Raw genomic sequence first — 23,197 nt, forward strand, 5'->3', positions numbered from 1 at the left:
AATGAAAAAAATCACAAATATCTGACTAATGGATTTGAGATGAAATATAGTGTTTTATTCAGATAAAAATTAATAATGCAGTAAATTGGGCTTTCGTTAATAATTTGATTGATGTATATGCTAATTAACGAAAAAATTTTATTGTTAAATAGAAATTAATTATCCATAGCATTCAATCAGTTTAAAGAGACATTTTCGAATGTGAATACCGTTTTTAAAAACTAAAAATAAAAATTTACATAACTTTTTTCTCAGCGATGAATACGGGATTGAAGTGTCTGATTTTGATGAGGCGATTGATACGCCAAACTCACAGTCGAATGTAAAGACCGATGGAAATTTAAAGGAGATGAAGACGAACGCTTTACCGGCTGATTGAGTGTTGATGTTTGGACAGGCAGCGGAGTTTCATCACCAAGAACGTCGATTTCATCTGAATCTGAATCCATCACCGCATCACTGCTTGCCCGTGATTCTCTGCCAGCGTTTAACGAAAAATCCACTGGTCTTTCTGTAATATAACCATATTATTTCATCGTTTTATTAATTTTTTTTTTTAAATTATCATTTTATTATTGTACATGAATATAAAATTAACAAAACAATGATTAATTTATGCTATACCTTGACAAATTTCATTTAAAATTTGAATTCGAAAAATGAATATTCTGTATTTTTTCCATTATTTATCAAATATTTTATTGATGATTTAAAAATTGGATTTTTTTCGAGTATTATCGGTAAAACTATAGAATTTTTCAACATGAATTTTTTTTTTGGGCATGTTAAATGAAATAAAATTAATGTATTTAACTGATTGATTTGTACACTAATAGAAAAACTGACATGATTTAAGAAAAAAAAAAAATTGAATTAATACAATTTTGCAGAATTTGACTGTTTTATATGTAACAGAAAGTATCTTGAATCAAGTAAAATTTACATAAACCAAAAAAAATTTCTTAATTCAAGAATTTTTCTGCTTAAATCAAAATGGTCTAATTCTTCGAAATGATGCCCGCGTTCAAGATTTTTTCTTGTGTGAAGTCAATTTTTTTTATTAGTGTATGTATTGTTAGGAATATTATGAGAATTAATTATTATTTAATTGAAAAATATTTACTTTAGTTTGTTAAAACCTTATTCACCTCTTCAGAACTTATTGTTTAAAAATTAGAAACAAAATTAAGAACAGATTATGTGTTCAGATAGAGCTTAACTTCTTATGGAGTAATATAGATTTTAATTTATTTATTTTATAAATCAATTGACTATTATAATTAATGTTATATTTCAAAGAGTAAATGATAGAAGAAAAAAACAACCTCATTGCTTTATTTTAATCTTTAAAAGTTTTTTAAATTTATTCATGTGTATTTTGTCTGTATCTCCATCATTTCTGTCAGAGTGTATTCTTTGTACATTATGAAAAATTTAATTTCAATCGATAGTGCAGTTTATTAATCATAAAGAAACAAAGATCAAAAACTATAAAGAGTTATATATTATTATATATTCGTATAGATATAGATTAATTGAATTGTACAATTGCGTTAATTAATTTGAGTATGATCTGCGTTTAATTTAACATGAAAGACAAATGAATAACTGACCCAAATTAATGAACGGGATTTTATGTACTTAGTACGTTAGGTTCGATAATTGTTTTTACTCAATACGAAAATTAAATCATTGATTTTATTAAAAACGTAAATTACTATAAAATAAATGAAAATATGATAACTGATTCTATTTTTTACATAAAATCTAGGTATCAAGTTATGAGTAAATGATCCTGACAACGATTTCGAGAGTATAGGTGTGGCCGAGCACTTAGCTGATAATGAACTAATTTTCTTGAAGGAGCCACGAATCGACTTGGAGTAGCAATCTTGAAAGGAAGTTTGTGATTTAAACTACCACGGGAGTAAGAGAGTACAAAATTAAAGGAGGAACGTCAACTAAGTTTCTATCCCTACTTCTATCTCGGTTGATTTCTCCTCTTTCTCTTCTGTTTCTCTATCCTGGAGTGAACCTACTGGAGACTTAACTTGGTAGCACTAGCTTCCTGAGAAAGACGAACTCTAATGCTCCTTGACTATCGTAGTAGCATTCATATACTCTTGCCAAGTAAGATGTCTCCGACTAACTTCGTTAGCTATCCTTCAACAGAAAGCGAAGCCATCTTGGCTACGACCGAGTAAATAGAGTTATAGATGCAATGTGGTGACATCAAATCATGATGAGTATTCTGAAGCGTCGAGTAGTTATCTATAATTATTAAACCGAATGGGTGAATCACGAATAATTCTATACCTTACATCCTACATTTATATCATCACAATAATCAGTACTTTCATCTTCAACGATTGTACAAATTTGATAAATTTTTCTTTATCTGACTTGAATTATTATAATTTCTTAGCAATGATTGACTGATTTTTCTTAACTGGATAATTATAATTACTGCTGTTTTAATTTTTCAGTTACATTTATGCAGATTCATAAATTACTTTGAAATATATTTTTATGAAAAAAATTTATTGACTTTTTATGAATTGAAACTGGAAACTCATGAGAATTGTAATTTTTGTTGACTTCCCTAAAAGTCACAGATATTTTAAAACAAAACCATTGAAAGTTTTCGGAGGAAAAAGAATTTTGAGTATAATTATGCAATAAATTAATTAGATGCCCTAAAAAGTAAAAAAAACCTTAAAATTTTCAATATTGTCAAATTCCAATTGAAATAACTTTTGAAGGATTGTATTTCTCAAAAAATTATAAGAAACCTTTTTTAAAGAGCGTTTAATTTCCTACAAGAATATGTTTTGACCTAAACAATGCAACTAATCGTTGAAGAGCTACAAAATTCCTTAGTAAAAAAACTTTAAAATTTTTATGAGTGTCAATTTTCAATTCGAATAACTTCTGAAGGATTGCATTTATCAAAAAATTATTAGAGACCTTTTTTAAAGAACGTTCAATTTCCTACAAGAATATTTTGTGACCCAAACAATTCAACTATTCGTTAAAGAGCTACAAAATTCCAAACTTTGCACAAAAAAATTTCCCATGTTAATTAAATGGAAAATGGAAAATCGTGATGAGGCACAACTTAATATTAAAATTAAGAGCTCCCGTTTTACCAGGCGCCTTTTTGCGGTATCCTGAACAATATTTTCCGTATAGTTTAAAAAAAAAAAATAGTCGATTTTTTTGACACAGCCTATTCTTTATATATAAGCTTTTGTAATGTAAGATATTTATCATATCCTACTTTTCTAGCCTTAAAAAAATATATTGAACAAAAAATATAATAATACGGAGAAAGAAAACAAGATATTAATAAGTTAAAACCAATGATCAGCCAAAATTTCACGGAAAAATCAATTCAAGGCTTAATATCTCGATTAATATTGATCTTAGCGATTTAGTCTATAGGACTTTTTTTTGTAGAAAATTGAACTCCCTACGAGTTTGTTACTCACATTTTTTCCGTAGCTCTTGTTATTTACGAGATAAATGCGAAAAAACGTAATAATTACCGTAACTCCTATTCTTTCCCGCTTCACAGCATTATTTATATTTGTAAAAATGCTTGCCGTAAGATGGACGGTGTGGCTTAATGTATATAGAATAAGCGAAAGGAAATTTAGTATAGACCGGATAGCTCAAATGGTAGAGTAGCCGACATGTCTTCGGAAGGTTCTGGGTTCGAATTCCAGTCCGAGCTATCTAATAATTTTTTCTCGCATTTTCTATAAACTCACATTAGGATGATCCTCTCCACATTCCTTTCTCAATCCTTTCCTACCAATATCCTGTTACGTGAATGTGGAACGCTTCACGTAATAATTACCGTAACTTCTATTCTTTCCCGCTTCACAGCATTATTTATATTTGTAATACGACTTTGCCGCAATGGGCACTTTTGTAGAGCGATCAATTCTGAGAAAAAACCATCTTCGGTCAAAGTGATCCCATGAAATGCCGCTGAGCTTAAGAAATTAAAAAATTAAAAATCAGAGTTTTTGTGTATTTTCAATGGGAAATCTTCACACGCCTTGTTTGGGGACTTAAATTAATATTAAGGGCTCAAACTTTCAGGGAATTTTTTTTGAGTATTTCCAACAAGAATTCACGATGGGACCGAAAAAAAAAAAATCACCCTAATACATACACACGTTAATGTGTGTGAGACATATGAGGGTTCATGGAAGAGAAAGGTTTATTGACGAAGGTGCAAAGTGGTTAACGATATCGGAGGACTCAGCGGTTAGTTTGGTCGGAGGAATGGATCACACGTCGTCTTTTACTATTTAATAGTTACATTAAAACTGTTATTCAAAGAACTTTTAGAGTATAACGAAATTTTTTTTATTCATTTATAATTCTTATTATTGAAAGTAACATGAAATACACTGAAAGAAAAAATTTTTTGTAAAAAAAATTAGCAATGTTGTAATAAGAAATTAATTTGTTGAAAATTTTCAACAATTTTATTTCTTAGCTGAAGCAATCAACATTTTTCTCAGAGTAACATTATTGTTAAAAAAAAGTTTTTTAGATTTGAGAAAAAACAATTTTGGATGAAATGTTGCAAGTTTTCTATCTAAAATTTTTTTTTCTCAACCAAAAAAACTTCTTTTTTCAACAATATAGTTATTTTGAGAAAAATTTTAATACTTTCAGCTAGGAGATAAAATTTTCAACGAATTAATATCTTGTTTTTAGAATGCCTTTTTTTTTTCAAAAAAAAATTTTTCTCTCAGTGTAAATATTATGATTAATACTATTTTATGATTTAAAATGATGTAATTTTTAGAATTTTTTGTAAGTAATCGTTTTTTTCATGTAATTAAATCGTTAAAAAATATGCGAATTTAATGAAAAGTTAGTTTTTAAAAACTTGATTGAGTGATTTTTTTTTTTACTTTGAAGAATGATTTTTCAAAAAAAATTACATGTAAATGACTAAATTACCTGCTGGTGACATCGCCGACGATGATTGCCCACTCTGATGTCCATTTGAAAGATTGCTACTATTGTTACTGTTATTAATTTTTCTTAATTGTTTTTTATGCTTCATCCGTCGGTTTTGAAACCACGTCTTAACTTGTGTTTCTGATAGATGGAGTGCTGCCGCAAGCTCTACCCTCTCTGGTGTGCTCAAGTATCTTTGCGCTTCGAACCGAGCTTCCAGGCCAGCGAGTTGTTGATCACTGAAAACCTGAAAAAGTATATAAAAACGTATAATTATATTTTAAGCAGTTTTTGATGTCACTATAAATCGTGTACTATTGATTTAATTTCTCTATTCCAATATTATTTTATTTTTTATTATAATTTAATATAACTTTCATATTTTTAGAAAAAAATATAAATTTTAGGAAAATCGATATTTTTTTATTGCAAATTAATTTTTTAATTTTAGATAGCTATTAAGGTTGCACGGACAGTAAGTCATAATAGAATCTAAATTTTTTTTTCATCAAAATTAAAAATTTGAATACGAAAATTCATTACTATAATTTAACCGTTACCTTACATTATTATTAATTAAAATAATTAAATAATTTCATTAACAAAAACAATAAATAGTCAACGTTTGACTGGTATTTTTTCACAAAACTCAGACCTGGCAACACCGCGCATAACAGCTGTTTATATTTATCTAGCTGTGTAGTGTTGAGTTGAAAAACATAACCCATAAATATACACAGGAATTATTAAAATTCAAAATTCGCGCGTTCTGTTCTGTGCAATGTTGCCAGACTGCGCTGAATCAAGTGGTTTATTTATTTTTAAATATGTCGGCCTAAAATTTTCGTGAATTTCTCATCTTTTGCATTAAAATATCTTTAAAAGCTTTCGTCAGAAAATTTTCATTTTATTTTTAACGTATTCTACGAAAGTTGATTGACTGAAATACAAGTTTTTTGTTTTTTAATCTTCCTATGAGGTAGTCAAATAAATCGATATATTTCCCGTGTAAAAAAAAAATTCCTGAAAAGTTCCAGAATAAATAAAACTCCTGGAATATTCCCGAAATACTTCTGGAACAAATCGGGAATAGTTACAAAATATATCGGGAATACATCGGGGATATGTTTAAAATATTCCTGGAAAAATCCTCGAATACTTCTGAAACATTTCCGGTAAACGTTTGGATTATGTTCCGGAAGTATTCCTAATTTATTCTCGAAGTATTCCAGCGATGTTTTATAAGTCTGTCGGAGATTTTCCGGAAATGTTCCGGAAGTGTTCCATGAATGATCCAGAACTATTTCGAGAACATTGCAAAAGTATTCCGGGGATGTTCCGGATTGTCTTATCATAGGAACGTTCCGGACCAGGAACTATTCCGGAACTTTTCAGGAAATTTTTTTTTTACACGGGGTGCAATCCGCCAATAGTCTCTATAGGCTAGATGTTAAATTTCAATTTTTTAATAATTTATTAAAGGATAACCTTTCGTCAGATCTAATCCAAAAAATTAATTTATACGTATGAGATAGCAATTCATAATATATCAAAAAATTAGCTTGTGATATTCACAAGTGCATTAGTGTCCGAACAACCTTAAAGTAATAATATAAAACTCGCTTACACGATCAGTTGTATTTTTAAGTTATTAAACTTCCCGCTAAGAAAATCGGGAAGTTATTGGTTTTACCCCGTTTTGCAAAAATCGAGTTTTCATCAGATCATCCGAAACTACCAAATAGTGTTCCAAGGAGTTCCCTCAAACTTAGATTTCCTGTGAATTTGAACCGATTCGGACTGATGGATTTCGAAAAATCTAAAAAAACTAAGAAAAACAAATTTTTTTTAATGTGGTTTTTTTTAAATAACTTTTAAACGGCTCTATCGATTAACTCCAAAAACTAATCAGTTCTTAACCTTGAAAAACCACGTCGATCGCCGCTAATCCGGTCAAAATCGGTTGATTGATTCGTGAGTTATCGTTGAAAAATTCGGAAAATGTGAATTTTTCAAATTTCTCCAAAATTTTCGGTCTGATCAATTTGTGTTTAAAAGTAAATCATAAGATTCAAAAAACTGCGTTGAATGCTGTCAGCCGCATTTAAACCGGTTGATTCATTCAAAAATAATTGCAATTTGAAAATTTCAAGAATAGTGTTTTATTAAACCTCTATTAGACTTTTGAGCTCGAAGAGCTCAAAAGCTTAGAACAGCTAACTTTTTGAGCTCGGGGAGCTCAAAATAACACATGAATTATATTTTTAAGCTCACAATGCTCAAAAATCAATCAACTGGAAAATTAGGAGCGTCTTTTGGTCGATAGTTTCTACAGCACGAGGAGTTCTAGTAGAGGCCCCAGTCTGTTTTATGGAAGCAATAAAACTTTTTTTTTTCTAAAACCAAGTAATGGCTGGCCTAGTTGACGTGTCTTTTCCACGAAGTTCCGCACTAACTTTAACGATGTTTTACCACATTGTGAGCTGCAGTCACACATTTTGCGAAGCATTTAGTCGGCAACTTAACTTCAAACTGCTAAGTCGCTAGCTCGTCAGACGAATTGTCGTTACTTTTTTAAATACATCAACGACCGTTAGAGTTTCAAAACATTTTTGATTTTCAATTCTGCAGGATTTATTTTCTAAATTAATCATCAACAGATTAATGATGCGGCTGGTTAAAATTATTTTATGTCGCCGTTGTGTATTTACTGGTCACTTTTCAAATGGAAGCAGCATTCACAGTTCAGAAATCAAATCACACCTTATCAATCATACGGTAAATTGATTTTATTTTACACGCCTTGAGCTCAAGCGTGACCAATCTTTTTTTTTTTTTTTTTAAATAATCGTTAATCGTTGTTAAAATTACTTATTCTTATTGCAGATGGAATTGATTGATAGAGGTTTTGCAAATAATTCTAACCCACTAATAATATCTTCTGACTTAGTTGATGACCAAGTGGCAAGCGAGAGTATTGATAATGGAAGTCCACTGGTTGTCATAAATGATGATCGGAGACGGAAGCAAATCGAAGGATATCTTCCCAGCTATCCTACGTACATTCTCAGATTTGAATCTCTGCAGAAACTGACATCACTCATCTTTGGGTTTATGGAATCAACAATCTGGAATATAAAGTCGCCAATTTTCATTCTCGACATTTCTGAAGGGACGCATGATAGAAACGCTTCTATGGTTTTTGCTTTCCTTGGAAGTTTTGATATATTGGTATCATACTATGTGTGTTATGATGACGACAAAGATTCAACCATGCACAGAAAGAAAGATTTCTTGACTCGAGAACAAAATTCTTGGCTCAAGTAAATTTTCGGGTGCCCGAAGGAAGACCGAAGTTGTCTTTTGGCCGAAGTAAAAATTTTTCTTGAAATTTTATTCTTGGTGGAAGTAATTTTTTCTTAATTCAAATTATCATAAATACTTGATACAATAACTTTTTATATTTGATCAAGATTTTTAGATACTTTGGGGAAGCAGCGCCACCTACTTCAGCTGAGAAATAGTATATTACACCCCTTGGGAAGGAAAATAAGAAAAGCCTCAGATCACATGTAATGACCGAGGCGAAGCCGAGGTCAACAAACATGTGATCTGAGGTTTTCTTTTTTACTTCCCAAGGGCTGTATAATATTTTTTTGTCCGAGGAAGGAGGAAAGCGGCAACTTTGTTTAGCGCAGTGAGACCAAAGTTGCCACTTTCCGCCCAGAGGGCAAAAATAATTTTCTTACCTTGAGAAAATTTTTCTTTTGACTATTTGATACCCATTTCAGATTATTTTAGATCGTAATTATACATATTGAATGAAAAAAAAATGGTTCAATATTACTTGATATTCCCATTTGACATGTTAGTTAATAAAAATATTAATGAAAATTTACATCAAGATATTTAATTTTTTGGAGCAAGAGAGAAATTTTCTCAAGACAAGAAAATTTACTTCTGTCAAGAACTTAATTTTTTGGAGCAAGAGAGAAATTTTCTCAAAACAAGAAAATTTTCTTGACTTGAATAAATTGTCTTGGATCAAGATACGTATTTCTTGAAGCAAGGAATTAATTTTGTTGGAATAAGTAAAATTTCTTGTGTCAAAAAAAATTTTTTTCTGCCCAAGAAAATAATTCGGAAGAAAAATATTTTCTTAGTTCAAGTGAACCTTTCTTTCTGTATGGTCTACACTCTGAACCCTTTCACACAATACGCTTCGCCACCTTGGAATCAAGTTATAATTGCAAATGCCAAAAGCAATAGTAAAACAAAGTCGACGCTATACAGTCTGCAGTATCCAAAAGGTAATTAATCATTAAGTTTAATAATATAACTTACGATGCAATTGTATATGCTAAATTGTTTCTCTCAATTGATTTACAGATTTGAAGAACAACTATAAAAATATTTATTTTGATAAAACTCAGCACTTAGATGGTCATGAAATGAAATTAATGGTTCCTATCATTGAAAAAAATTTATCTGAAGAGTATAAGCAGAAAACCATTATTTACATGAAATTTTTTGAAAAGCTCAAAGACGACGGATTGTATTCATTACCTGATTATATAAAAGTAACAGCGTCAATTTAAATCCTCGAAAATAATTTTGATTTAAAAATTATGGAATACGGCTTTGATGGAAAACTTTTCAATCGTCAATATGATGCGAAAAATGTCAAGAACCAATTAGCTGATACAAGTTTTAAATTAACTGATTTTGTGACACAGTATCGTGAAGCGCACTATTCAATTCTGACAAAGAAAACAGATTATTCGACGGCACTCACCGAAATCCACATAAATCTTCAATTCATCTTCATCACACTCTTGGTTTTGTTTTTAAGTGCAGTAATCATAATCATGAATAACAAATTTAACGTGAGTGAAGGAATCACGGACATTGTGAGCATGTCACTGAGCATGGGAATAATATCTCCAATGGGACGTCTCTCGATGAGGATCATTTATTTCTTCGGATTTTTATTCATTTTTGTGGTGATGCCCGAATTCCAAGGACAAATTTCGGCCATTCTATCCCAACCTGCAAGACGTAATGTCGAAACCCTAAAGGACTTGTTCGACAACAAGTATCATGTAGTTTACGATGCATTATTGGAAAAAGACACGATTAATGAAAAATTGTGGGTGACCGAAGAGGACCAGAAATACTTGTATTCATCATCTCATGCTGAGCTGGAAAAATGTACGATAGAAGCCCAACGAAATTTGAGTGTCGCTTGTATCAACCATACTACCCAACAACTATTCAACGCTTTGAACCTTAAAAATCTCTATGTATCAAAGGAAATCACGTTCAAGAAATATTTTGTGTTTTGGACAAAGAAGAACTGGGCGCTGAAGGAAAAAATTGATAAACTCCGTGCAATATCGGTAGAAATAGGATTAATTTACCATTACGATGAAGAGATAAAGAAAAACCTATGGAAAAAAATAGAAAAGATGGAAAAAATCAAAGAAGCTGAAAACTATGAACGGATCGAGTTCGATAACTTGTTGTTTTATTTCATTGTGTTTGCGGCTATTTTGCTGTGGAGTTTGGTCATTTTTGGAATTGAGCTTATTGTTTACCACAATCACTCTAAACATCGCAAAGACAGGAAAAGGAGCGACGACAGTTCATTAAGAGATTGAGAGCACAACCACGGATAATTTTTTTCCCAGGTCGTATTATTCTGTCAAACACTCGCGAGTGATTCAAATAAAGGAAAAGTCAACCATTCAATCGTCAGATAAGTTTTATTCAATTTTATTACGGATTATTGTGATTGATATGTGAGTATTTTTATCTTTACCGTGTAATTTTATATTTTCTACACAAAAATAACGGATTTTATCTCCTGAAAGATTTTTTTTTCGGCTCAAAAAAATTTTGTGCACTTTGGATTGGAATCGGAAATTTTATCGGAACAAGAAAATGATTTTGAGAATTTTATTACTTAGACTTGAAACTTTCAATTTAGTCGCCAATACAATTTCATACTATCCTTGAGATAATTTTATCTCTTCTTAATAAAATAGTTTATTTAACTAAGAAATATTCTTTGTTAATTATTAAGTTGATCCTAGATTATTCTTAATTTTTTTGAAAATCATAAAATTTTTTCTTTCAAAATTTAGTTTGGGTTTTGATGGGGATTTCCCCATTGGGATCTAGGAGGGACTGTCCAATGAGGACCCAACAGGGTTCTGCGTGACATCTCAATGTGCGAACCCAAGAGGGGAACCCAATGAGGACCCAATTGGATTTACTTTCAAATTTCTAGTCGGGAAGATGTATTTTTATCAATCAAAAAATTATAAATAACTCTTGCAGTAAAAGTGGTAAGTTTCTATAATATAACTTCAATTTTCTCTCAGTAAGAAGAGAACCTAATACAGTAGGGTAAAAAACTAATTTCTCTAATCCCATACTTGAAAACTTCCGCACGTCGAGATGTATTTCTACTCCCACTCGATATATGCATATATTGCATATGCTTATAAGCAACGAACATAATTTCGTTGTAATACAACAGATCATTCATATCTAGAAGCTGGTAACAACTCGTATTTGGCACGGCTAGAGTTCGACTGTTTAAAAAAAGCTCCACATGACTTACTACTTTAATGAGTACTATAGGTCAAAGGTATTAGAAGTATCAAAAAACTGCAAAAAAAAACTGTCAGTAATCGTAGAGTAAACTATAAACTTTTCGAAAAAAATTAGTTCAGTGAAGCTTATATAACCGCTAAATCGGTAGAGGAGACTTGAAAACATGATCTGTTTTTAAAATAGTATTTAAAGAATTGATACCATAAAAATACATTAAATTATTTAAGCGTGTTCAAAATTAACCAACTTTAAAATATCGCCAAATCTAAGTATAAAGATGAAAAAAATTGATTATGAATTAGTTTTAATAAATTAATTAGTCAAATAATTATTTAATTGCTCAATTTATTATAGTCATAGCTATGTTTCAGAATACAGATTTTCAAATATTTACTGAGTTATAAACACTTATTTGTTTACTTGGAGTAGCTTTATAAATAAGCTCAGTACTGGCCGTAGCTACTCTTTCCGGATTGATGACCATGTCTATATCCTGATTTCTGGCCACGTTCAATATTTTCTGATGAGGAATGACGAACAGATTCCCAGTTATCTGATTGATGACCGGATCCCCAGTTTCCTGATTGATGACCACCATGTCCATGCTGACGTGAGTTTTCATCACGATCATTGCTTTGCCAAACCGAATCGTCGTTTCTTGATGAATAAGTTGGTCGTCGAACAAAATCATCATTTCCAGGATAGCGATCTGAATTAATGGAATGAGTATCATGATGTGACTGAGAACTTCCATGACTGCTTCCATATCCCACTGCTCCGCCATATCCGTACGCAGCCGCGTTTGTGTAAATCTGTTCAAAATAGATTTAAATTACTTTTTTTCTACCTCTTTCATTTTTTAATCTATTGAAAACTTTATAATCTATGAAAGAGTGTCTCAACGAGTAAAATTAAATTTACCGTCTGAGTAGCAAGTGCCATTAAAATAGCAAGAGTCGTTGTAGTAGCCATGATGCTTCTGCTTCTATCGACAAATTATCGAAGAAAAATTGTACTGTGACAAACTAAAAAACTCTAGTCTTTTTATACTCAAATCGAGTAAATTTCAAACCTCTGGTTTTACCGTATTCTGCAACACCACTAACAATACAAATACAGTAAAGACTAAAGTGCGAAAAATCCCACCGTTTTCTTCAAAACAAATTTCCCACTAATTATAAAAAATCCATTCATGTTGGGTATTTCTATTATTCTCTTACGTTTAATTTTTCAATGTTCATTAATAGTCTTAAAACAAAAGCATGTGATACAAATAAATAAACATTTTTCTGTAGATTATGAAGAAAATTCTGAGAAATATCAATACAGTAGAGAACTTTGATAACATAAAAACATCCATAACAATAGTTCTTTGTGGTTTTTCACCCTTTTCCTCAGAGCTTGGAACATTTATTCTTAAAGTGACACGCATCTTTGTAAAGCCGTATCGCGGCAGCTTGATATAGCCGGGGGCCGATAACTCCAAATGCGTTTTCCTAAATAAGAGACCGCGTTTTCAAAGTCGATGAGATAAATTTCTCATAAATGACTGCACTTATTGATCCAAAATTTCGACAAGATTTTATTAAATATATTTTTCAGTAAATATTAGATACTTGAATGGTAATAAATAATAACGATATACGTAACCAAATTTTTTTCCAAAATTTTTTCGATGTAGGGGAGAGTGTGGCACGACGGCCTCTTAGGGCACAATAGCCCCTCTCAAAAATTCAGTAAAATTTTTTTTTCATTTTCCGTCAAGTTTGACCTCTGTCATGTTTTTCTGATATTTTGGGCTAATATGTGATATGTGGGGCATAATGGACCACTCAAAAAAAAAAAAAAATTGTAACGAAAAAATTATTTTTTTTTTCGAATTGGGATAAATTTAAAGAATTTATTATTTTAGGCCTTTTCAGGTCAACCATATTTATCTTAGATAAAATGAATTAGGAACAATTTAATTGAACTGAAAAATTTAACCAAAAATTGAATTATATAGCTCATAAAAAATTGAAAACATAGTTTTTTGAAATTAAGACAGTAGTTATATTATTAATTGATGATCACGGTGTCCTTTGCACCAGGCAGAAACCCAATCTCAAAGTTCTATTTGAGTTTCTCCAAGGATATCTTATCTACGCAATTCATAATTCTAATTTTGACTTGATAAAAATATAAAAAAAAACAAAAAAAAAAAAAAAACTACTGAGGCGGGCAATAGCCTAGTCGGCTCGGTGCCCTCTTTTCGAAAGAGTGGGACCCGGGTTCGATCCCGGCACGCACCACTATTTTTCAGTGATTATAAATAAAAATATGTGCGTTACGTTACCAGCCTCTGAAAGTGGCAGAGATAGCCAGGCGGCACACGTCTGACTTGGGTGATCACCCATTTAAGCAACAACTTGAATGGGTGACCACTCTAGTCGGCGTTGGTTAGCAAGAGGGATCTCTGCACACTAGTGCTCCTAATGCTCCAGTGGTCGATAAAGAAGAGTTTCTTATCAATCACTGTAGACTTAGCCCAGCTCCGACTGTACTATCATGGGTTTTCTCTGTGGTTTCCCCATGGTTCTGTTCCAACAGCCTGAGAGGTGAGGTTCAGGGTGAATACGGTACAGAAAGCACAAGTCGGTCCACAGCCGCAAAAATTAAAGTAAAAATGAAGTGTCGGGTGGGATTTTCTGAGGTCCAATATGAGAAATGGAAAAAGCGTAGAACTAGGAGAAAAAGAGGAATCAGCCTTGTAAAAACCAAGAGGTGTACAAGTAAAGCATAATAATAATATAAAAAAAAATTAGAAAAACGGTTGACCCTAAAGGCCATCCCTGTAACTTCCCGCTAATACCATACTTAAATTAAGTGCTCAAAATTGCGCTTACTAAGTTTTTGAGCTCTTCGAGCACAAAAATATAATCCTCATGGAGGATTTTCAAGTTTGAATTGATCGAACTGGGAATTTCGGCAAGATAATAACTCTACTCTTTACTTCTCTATTCATGAATATCTCTATACTAAATAGATCAATTCCTAAATAACACTATTTATAAATTTCTCTATTCTTAAATAACTCTATTCTCAAATATCTCTATTCCTAAATAATAACTATTTCTAAATAACTCTTTTCGTAAAAATCTCTATTCTTAAATAACTCTATTCGTAAATTAACTTTTATTCTAAATTTATCTATTCTCAATTGTCTTTATTTCTAAATAACTCTATTTGTAATTATCTCTATTCTTAAATGACTCTATTCGTAAATATCTCTATTCTTGAATAACTCTATTCTCAAATGATTTAATTATAGAATATTTTTGAAGCTACATAAAAAAAACGAGTGAATTAAGTATAATTAATCAATTAAGGAGTTTTGAAAAACTTAATTTTCATTGTCAGCGAAAATCAAAATTGATATCAACTTAGCAAAGCGCGATACTTTACTATATACCGAGTAAATGATTTTTGAGAGAAGCTTCATTTTAAAGAAAATAGAAGAGATAAAACTGCTGTTATTTATTGTGTACCGGATATCTGAGCTTTATAGAGTGTAAAGTTTAAAAAATTATTATCAATAGAGTAAACAATTGTTGAGGTAAGTATGTTTATGAATTTCTTGTAATTAAGCTTACAATTAGTATACATTTTCAATACAACGTACGAATTAATCACTCTATATATTCCTAGTAAAGTATCGCACTTTGCTAAGTTCATAACAATTTTGATTTTTGCTGACAAAGAAAACTAAGTTTTTCAAAGCTTCTTAATTGATTAATTATAATTAATTCAGTCGTTTTTTTTAATGTAACTTCAAAAATATTCTATAATTAAATCATTTGAGAATAGAGTTATTCAAGAATAGAGATATTTACGAATAGAGTTATTCAAGAATAGAGATATTTACGAATAGAGTTATTTAGAAATAAAGACAATTGAGAATAGACAAATTTAGAATAAAAGTTAATTTACGAATAGAGTTATTTGAGAATAGAGATTTTTACGAAAAGAGTTATTTAGAAATAGTTATTATTTAGGAATAAAGATATTTGAGAATAGAGTTATTTAAGAATAGAGAAATTTAGAAATAGTGTTATTTAGGAATTGAACTATTTAGTATAGAGATATTTATGAATAGAGAAGTAAAGAGTAGAGTTATTATCTTGCCGGAATTTCGAAGTAATTCCGAAAAAACACTTTTTTCGGTTTTTAGACCAGATTAGCGGCGATCGACGTGGTTTTTCAAGGTTAAAAGCTGATTAATTTTTGGAATCGATCGGTAAAGCCGTTTCAAAGTTATTTAAAAAAAAACACACACACACACAGCCTCGCGAGAGTAGTCAAGGGAGCTTCCTAAGACCTGAGAACGTCGAGATCTGATGAGAATTCGATTTTTGCAAAACGGGGTAAAACCAATAACTTCCTGATTTTTGATCAATTTTCTTAACGGGAAGTTAAAAAAAAGGTCTGATTCAAGATATTACGTATTTTAAAAGCTCAATCTGAAGACTCAACATGTGATTTCAATCAATGTAAACTAATGTAACCAATTAATTGCTAAGTAACATCTCTGTATTTTTTCTTGTTCGTAGGTTTAAAACCTCTAAGTGCAATAAAAGAAATTAAATATGTTATTAATTATTACCTATTATTTAAAACTAATTAAGAGCTTGACAATAAGATTTAAAATAATTTTTTAAAAACGTTCACAAAAATTAAACTTGAAATAAAACATAAATATATATTTTCGATAATTAAGAAATCGCATCGAGATAATTTAATTATGCGATTATGCGATTATTCGCAATGATCACAGACATAATCGTCGGAATAATCTTCGTCAATACCTGCGCAAGAATCATGAGACCATTTTTTATTACAATTTTTACACTGAATCCATGACTCGGTGGATTCTGAGTGAATTCCATTGGAATAAAGACAATGGCAATCATATTTTTTATATTTTAAACATTTTTTTTCAAATTTTTTGGTTTTGACTTTATTTATTTATTTATTTTTTTTTTTGCTTAACCGTAATTTTTTCCGTAACTGAGATCCTTTTTTTTTTGCTTCATTTCGATCTTTTGTTTCTTTGAGTTCTTGGCGATACTCAAAAGACTCGTGAAAATTGTGGTTTTCCTTCGACGATTTTTTCTGAAAGGAGAATCGCTAGATTTTGATGGTAATGGATTCAGCAAAAAAAAATTTTTTTTAAATGCTTTTTTGGGGAGACTGTCGTGCCCCAGAAAAAAAATTTTTTTTTCGATTTTCTGCAAAATTTTGATTGATTTATTCGAAATAGAAGGAAAATTAACAAATTTAATGGATAGAAACGACAAAAAGAAATAACCAGCTTAAAGGGGTCGTCGTGCCCCACCCTTCCCCTAGTCAGGTTTAGACATGTCTGTTGGGTTAAATTTCACTTTTGAAAAAAATTTGTCAAAAATGTTGATTTAAATGTTGAGCTTCATATTAAATTTCTGAACTCTCCAAGCTCAAAAATAAAACAGGTTTCTAGAAAATACTTTTTTTTTAAAGTTGAACTGTAATATCTTAAGAGTCTCAAAAACCGTTTCGAGTAGAAATTTAAAAATCATTTTATTACAATGTTTCAAAAAGAATATCTCTCAAACTAATCAACCGATTAGTATTTCTTTTTAGGTTAAAAGCTGATTAGTTTTTAAGATTGATTGGTACTGCAGCAGAAAAGTTATTACAAAAATCTATTCAACCGAAGTTAATGTTTCTACTGAACTTTAGCATAATAATGATTAACAACCAATACAAATAATATTTACGACATTTTACAATAACAGAGAACTATATTTTATTAATATCGGGCAAAAAATACAACTAAGAAAAAAAAAGAAAAAAATAATGTGCATTCACTAGCGCAACATAGACTGCACAAGTTTTCTCAGTGCCTTTCTCTTACTATTTTCATGTTTTTAGTTCATAAATAAATTATAATTCTTGGAGTAATCGAGAGCAATTTGTGAATAAAACGATGTTCGCATTAGTAAAGGTTTATTACACATCCAAAACTAGAATTTGATCATTGAGAAGAAATTAAAGCCCTCGAATGATAATCTTGAGTAATCGATGTTAAGATAGATTTTGCTTTTATAATTTTCTAATTATTCGATGAAAAATATTAACTTAATTATATTCTATAACTCATGTATTTTGAGACTATTAATGAAATTTGAAAAATTAAACGTAAAAGAATAATAGAAATACCCAACATGGGTGGATTCTTTTATAATTAGGGTGAATTGTGTTTTGAAAAAACGTGCGGGGTTTTTTTACTTTTTGGTCATTACTGTGTTTGTATTATTAGTGTTGTTAAAAAATACAGCAAAACCAGAGGTTTTTGATTTACTCGACTTGAGTATAAAAAGACTAGAGTTTTTTAGTTTGTCACAGTACAATTTGTCTTCGATAATTTGTCGATAGAAGCAGAAGCATCATGGCTAGTACAACGAGTCTTGCTTATTTAATGGCACTGACTACTCAGGCGGTAAGATTAATTTTACTCATTGAGACACTCTTTAATTGATTACGAAGTTTTCAATAGATTAAAAAATGTAAGACATAAAAAAAAAGTAATTTAAATCTATTTTGAACAGATTTACACAAACGCGGCTGCGTACGGATATGGCGGAGCAGTGGGATATGGAAGCAGTCATGGAAGGTCTCAGTCACATCATGATACTCATTCCATTAATTCAGATCGCTATCCTGGAAATGATGATTTTGTTCGACGACCAACTCATTCATCAAGAAACGACAATTTGGTTTGGCAAAGCAATGATCGTGATGAAAACTCACGTCAGCATGGACATGGTGGTCATCAATCCGGAAACTGGGGATCTGGTCATCAATCAGATAACTGGGAATCTGGTCGTCACTCCTCAGAGAATATTGAACGTGGCCAGCAATCAGGATATGGATATGGTCATCAATCCGGAAAGAGTAGCTATGGCCATTACTGAGCTTATTTATAAAGCTACTCCAAGTAGACCAATAAATGTTTATAACTCATCAAACATTTTAAAATCTGTATTCTGAAACATAGCTATGACTATAATAAATTGAGCAATTAAATAATTATTTGACTTATTAATTTATTAAAACTAATTCATAATCAATTTTTTTCATCTTTATACTTAGATTTGGCGATATTTTAAAGTTGGTTAATTTTTAACACGCTTAAATAATTTAATGCATTTTTATGGTATCAATTCTTTAAATACTATTTTATAAACAGATCATGTTTTCAAGTTTCCTCTACCGATTTAGCGGTTATATAAGCTTCACTGAACTAATTTTTTTCGAAAATTTTATAGTTTACTCTACGATTACTGACAGTTTTTTTGCAGTTTTTTGATACTTCTAATACCTTTGACCTATGGTATTTGGTAATTGGGTTTCTCTTCAGTGATTTTTGAGACAATTAGAGCCATATATGCATGGAATTTATTCTCTCGAGTTCGACTTCATCGAACTACTAGTATTATTAATATTTTCTATTTTTTGATAAGTTTCACCAATTCAGTAAAGAATGTTATTCAATTGAATATTGTATCGTAGGATTGGGATCTCACATCATTAATCAGTATTGGGGAATTTTATATGAAGTAATTACAAGATATTCTTCGTGGGTAGTTTTTTTTTTTTAATTTTTCAAAATTCTGTAATAAAAATAATAGTAGAACTTTTTTCTCTTTAGTAAATCGAAGACTATTAATTTACTCAAAATTAGTAAAATTTAATGTTTGATGGTCTGCATACTTAACCGTTTTTCAGATTTTTTTTTCAGGTAACAATTGTAACAGAGGTCAGGACTCACAGTTCTTCATATATATTCCGTCAAAATTCCTGACACTTATTTTTTATATAAATAATTACCATGATCGAACTTATCTTGATGAGGAAAAAATGTTCAAGAGCTTAAAAACTGTATACAACTTTGACTTACAGTCTGTTTCTTCACACCAAATTTGAAAATTCACTATTCTTATCACTGTGGAAAAATTAATCACTTGAATTGATCGAAAAAGATTAGATTTTATGGAAATTATTCATAAAAATAATAATATCTGGAAATATCTTATGAATTTCAGTCTAAATAAATATTATTTTTGTTCGGAACTATACTTTGTCGCAATAAAATTTTATTATAAAAAAATAAAATTTCAATAAATAATAAATTTACAATTACTATTTAGTATAAGAAAAACGTCTGAGAAATGTATGATGTCAAATAATAATAGCTGTTAAAATACTTCTAATAATTAAATTTATATGATTTTAACATTGTCAATTATTGTCAGTTCCTTGGAACCTAATTCATGAAAAATTTTCAACTTCTCCGAAAATACTTGCGTAGAATTCCTAGATTGATAAAAAAAAAAAAAAATCAACTTGATTCGAAAGATAAAATCTTGGAACAAGAATATTATTTTGAAGAGTTTGATGATCTTAAATTAAGCAGAAAAAATCTTGAATTAAAACAAATTTAGTTCAATCGAGATAAATTTTTTAGTTTAAGAATTTCTCTGCTTGAAAAATAATCAAAATATTTAAAATGATGTTTTTGGTCCAAATTATTGCCTCTTGAATCAAGTTAATTTTTTTATCAATCTAGGAATTTAAAACTACGGAACCGAAAGTTCTTACATTTCAAATTTATTGTACTTTTGCTAGTAAACGAATAAAAGAAGATAAGAATAGCTTTTTTTCTCCATCAAAATCAAATTAGAAAAGCTTGAATTAATAGGAGTTTTCCTGTTTATGTAGTTAATGCTATTTTCGGGCACAATATAACTGACATAATATTTATCGAAACCGCTTATGAAGAAACGAAATTAATGACAAAAAGTAAAACATTTTTAAATGACCTATAATGACATATAAAAATAAAAGATAAAATCTAAAATCAACTTACAGTTCTGGCCTTCCGACGGCGACAATTTTTTAAAGCCGAGTACTCGCCCGTGCTTGGAACGATACCAACACCCATACTCGCGGTACTAAAAAGAGGTCCAAGAAAAAAGGCTGCGGCTGGTGGTCCAGCAGGATAACCTGGTAAAAAACTAGTTAATTGTTGATATTGTTGATGATGTTGATTATGTACTGATGTTAGTTGATGATGCAATTGACCTGGATGATTATGCCCAGAAGAGTCAACACTACCACGACTGAGAATATCCTCAATTAAAAAGGAAGTACGATTATTAGCTGAAGTAGCATTTTGTTGTTGAGGCTGATGTGGTTGGCAAGTTGACTGCATTATTATTATTCACTTTTTTACAATACTTTAATTACGTTAATCATAAACATATATTGCCAAATATCACTTACATTTATTTATTTATTATATTTTCATTTTTAACAACCTATTGTAGTTAAGACACTTGTGCAGCGCAATATCAGTCTACGTTTCTCTATAATTTAACTATACTATAAATATACAATAGTTATAATGAAACTAAAATTAAAAAATATATAGATTCATTTAAATTTCACTAAAAATTAACTTTTAAAAACAATTTTATTATTTTCAATAACAACTGCAGAGTAATCAATCACAAATATTGTCACCAGTTAGTTTCTAAAAATAAAACATTAAGATTTAGATAACACGTGTGAACGTTAGCAGAGTATCAAACCACTGGCACCATTTAACCCCCTATCTTTCTTTCAACCTGCCGATTGAGCTCGTCTGTCGTTTCTCGTTTACCCTTTGTATTTCATTAGCATCTCGCTTCCTCTTATTCTCTGCGGATTGCTGTTGTCTTTTACCAAACGCCAAAGGGGTAGTCGTCGCGACGCCTTGTGTTGATTCGTCGACATTGCGTCGTCGAGCTTCACTACTATTGGTTCACTCGAATTTACTGGGCGGGAACCTCGAATTAATGTTGCTATAGAGATATTACCCCCGTACCTGATTCTATGAAATTCCGTTCTCGCAAATTCTGAACGACAATTTATCCGTGTATTTGGGTTTTTAAATTTCCTTCACCGTCTCATCTCTATATATTTTCAGACGATGAACAGTGTAAGTATACATTTTTTGTTATGTAAAACGTTCGAGATTGGACCACAAATGTGCTTTTTTTTTAACCTTTAAAATGTATTTTTTTTTTAAACAACTTTTATGTTTCATGATATCACATTTGAAACTCTAAATAAATAAAAATATACTACTTTTATTTACAGATCACTATTTTTATATTCTAATAATTTAATTATTCATATGGGTTATTTTTAAGCATAATTTTATTTAATGAATTATACTCATAATTATTTCTGATATTTAAAAATTATTAAAAGAAAATTATGCAAAGACTTATAAATAAGGATAAGTAAGTGGATTCAATTAGAGCTTGAATATAATATAGGTGTACACAAAGCGTTTGTCCAATCTGAGGTAATAAAGCTAAAGCTTCTGTGATGTATATCATCACAGAAATGCACCAGGTTCATGAGGACGTTGTAGTTACATAATACGTAATATAACGTATAGATAGTTGTATGTTTCTTGTTCACGAGCATGCAACCCTTCAGTCCATATAGAAACGTCGGTTGCCGTTGCGGTGACATGAATTACAGACGGTCCATCCACAAGATTGATCAACGAAGCCACGTTACAAACTATCATCAATGTATGACAAATCTGAGACCGTTTATTTCTATCACTAATTCATTTACATTTGACTACTAAATATTTAATGCACCAATTTGTGGAATATGTACATTATATTTGATTTAATTAATTAAGTCAAACTCATATTTATGTACTTTCAAATATTTAAAAATAGTCACTTAATTTACACCTACATGGAAAAATATAGGGTTTACAGAGAATATAAACTTAAGTGTAAGTACATTTAATGAGATTAAATAAGTTACAAATCAAATAAATGATAAGGTTTGAATGTTTTACTGTGTATTAACTCTTAATAAATGTATTTTTTTTTGCTTAAAAAAAAAATATTTGTTAAATCTTAAAAAAATTTAGCTATAAATATTTAATATATGAACAAATTATTTCCAAGTAAATGAATTTATTAACAGTTCATAAATTCTTTTATCAATGTATTAAGAAAAATGAGACATTATAGCATTGATTATATAAAGCTTGGCCCACGATATTGAAGTACCTTTTTTTCTACTTTTAATTTTTGTAGTTAGATAGATAGATAGATACACGGAGAGAAAAGAATATAACTTATTCCTATGTTAGAATGGTAACCATTACCATGTTACATAGTAACGGAAATTTTTGTGAGAACCCTGTGTAAATTTGCTAATAAAAATTTTAGAAATTGTGATAAAAATATGAATAATCACTCATTCGATGCGAAATTAAATTCTGAGAATAATGTTGTTTTTTTTATTTTTTTGATGAAAATTTCAATTTGTTATTAACAATAAAGAACCAAAATAAAAAATCTCAGTTTTTCGTAAATAACTCAATAATTATTGGTGATTTCAAAAATCGGAAAAAGATCCTTAAAGAGGAGGAAATTTCTGAAAAAAAGTTTCGACTCCCGGATTTCTAGCTTAAAAAGCAATAATTTTTATT

The 23,197-nt window shown here is 30.1% G+C and overlaps 1 protein-coding gene across 1 annotated transcript; it reads right to left on the reverse strand.

The window, feature by feature from the left end:
• Window positions 1-34: 34 nt before the first annotated feature.
• LOC123261507 (brain-specific homeobox protein homolog) lies at window positions 35-21,127 on the reverse strand. Its single transcript, XM_044723119.1, has 3 exons — window positions 20,555-21,127; window positions 4,987-5,233; window positions 35-511 (listed from the first exon to the last, which is right to left on the reverse strand). The coding sequence occupies exons 1-3, from the start codon at window positions 20,897-20,899 to the stop codon at window positions 252-254; spliced, it is 852 nt and encodes a 283-aa protein (XP_044579054.1). The 5' UTR covers window positions 20,900-21,127; the 3' UTR covers window positions 35-251.
• Window positions 21,128-23,197: the final 2,070 nt, after the last annotated feature.

The sequence above is a fragment of the Cotesia glomerata genome, linkage group LG3 (assembly GCF_020080835.1).
Source record: "Cotesia glomerata isolate CgM1 linkage group LG3, MPM_Cglom_v2.3, whole genome shotgun sequence".
Classification (NCBI taxonomy): domain Eukaryota; kingdom Metazoa; phylum Arthropoda; class Insecta; order Hymenoptera; family Braconidae; genus Cotesia; species Cotesia glomerata.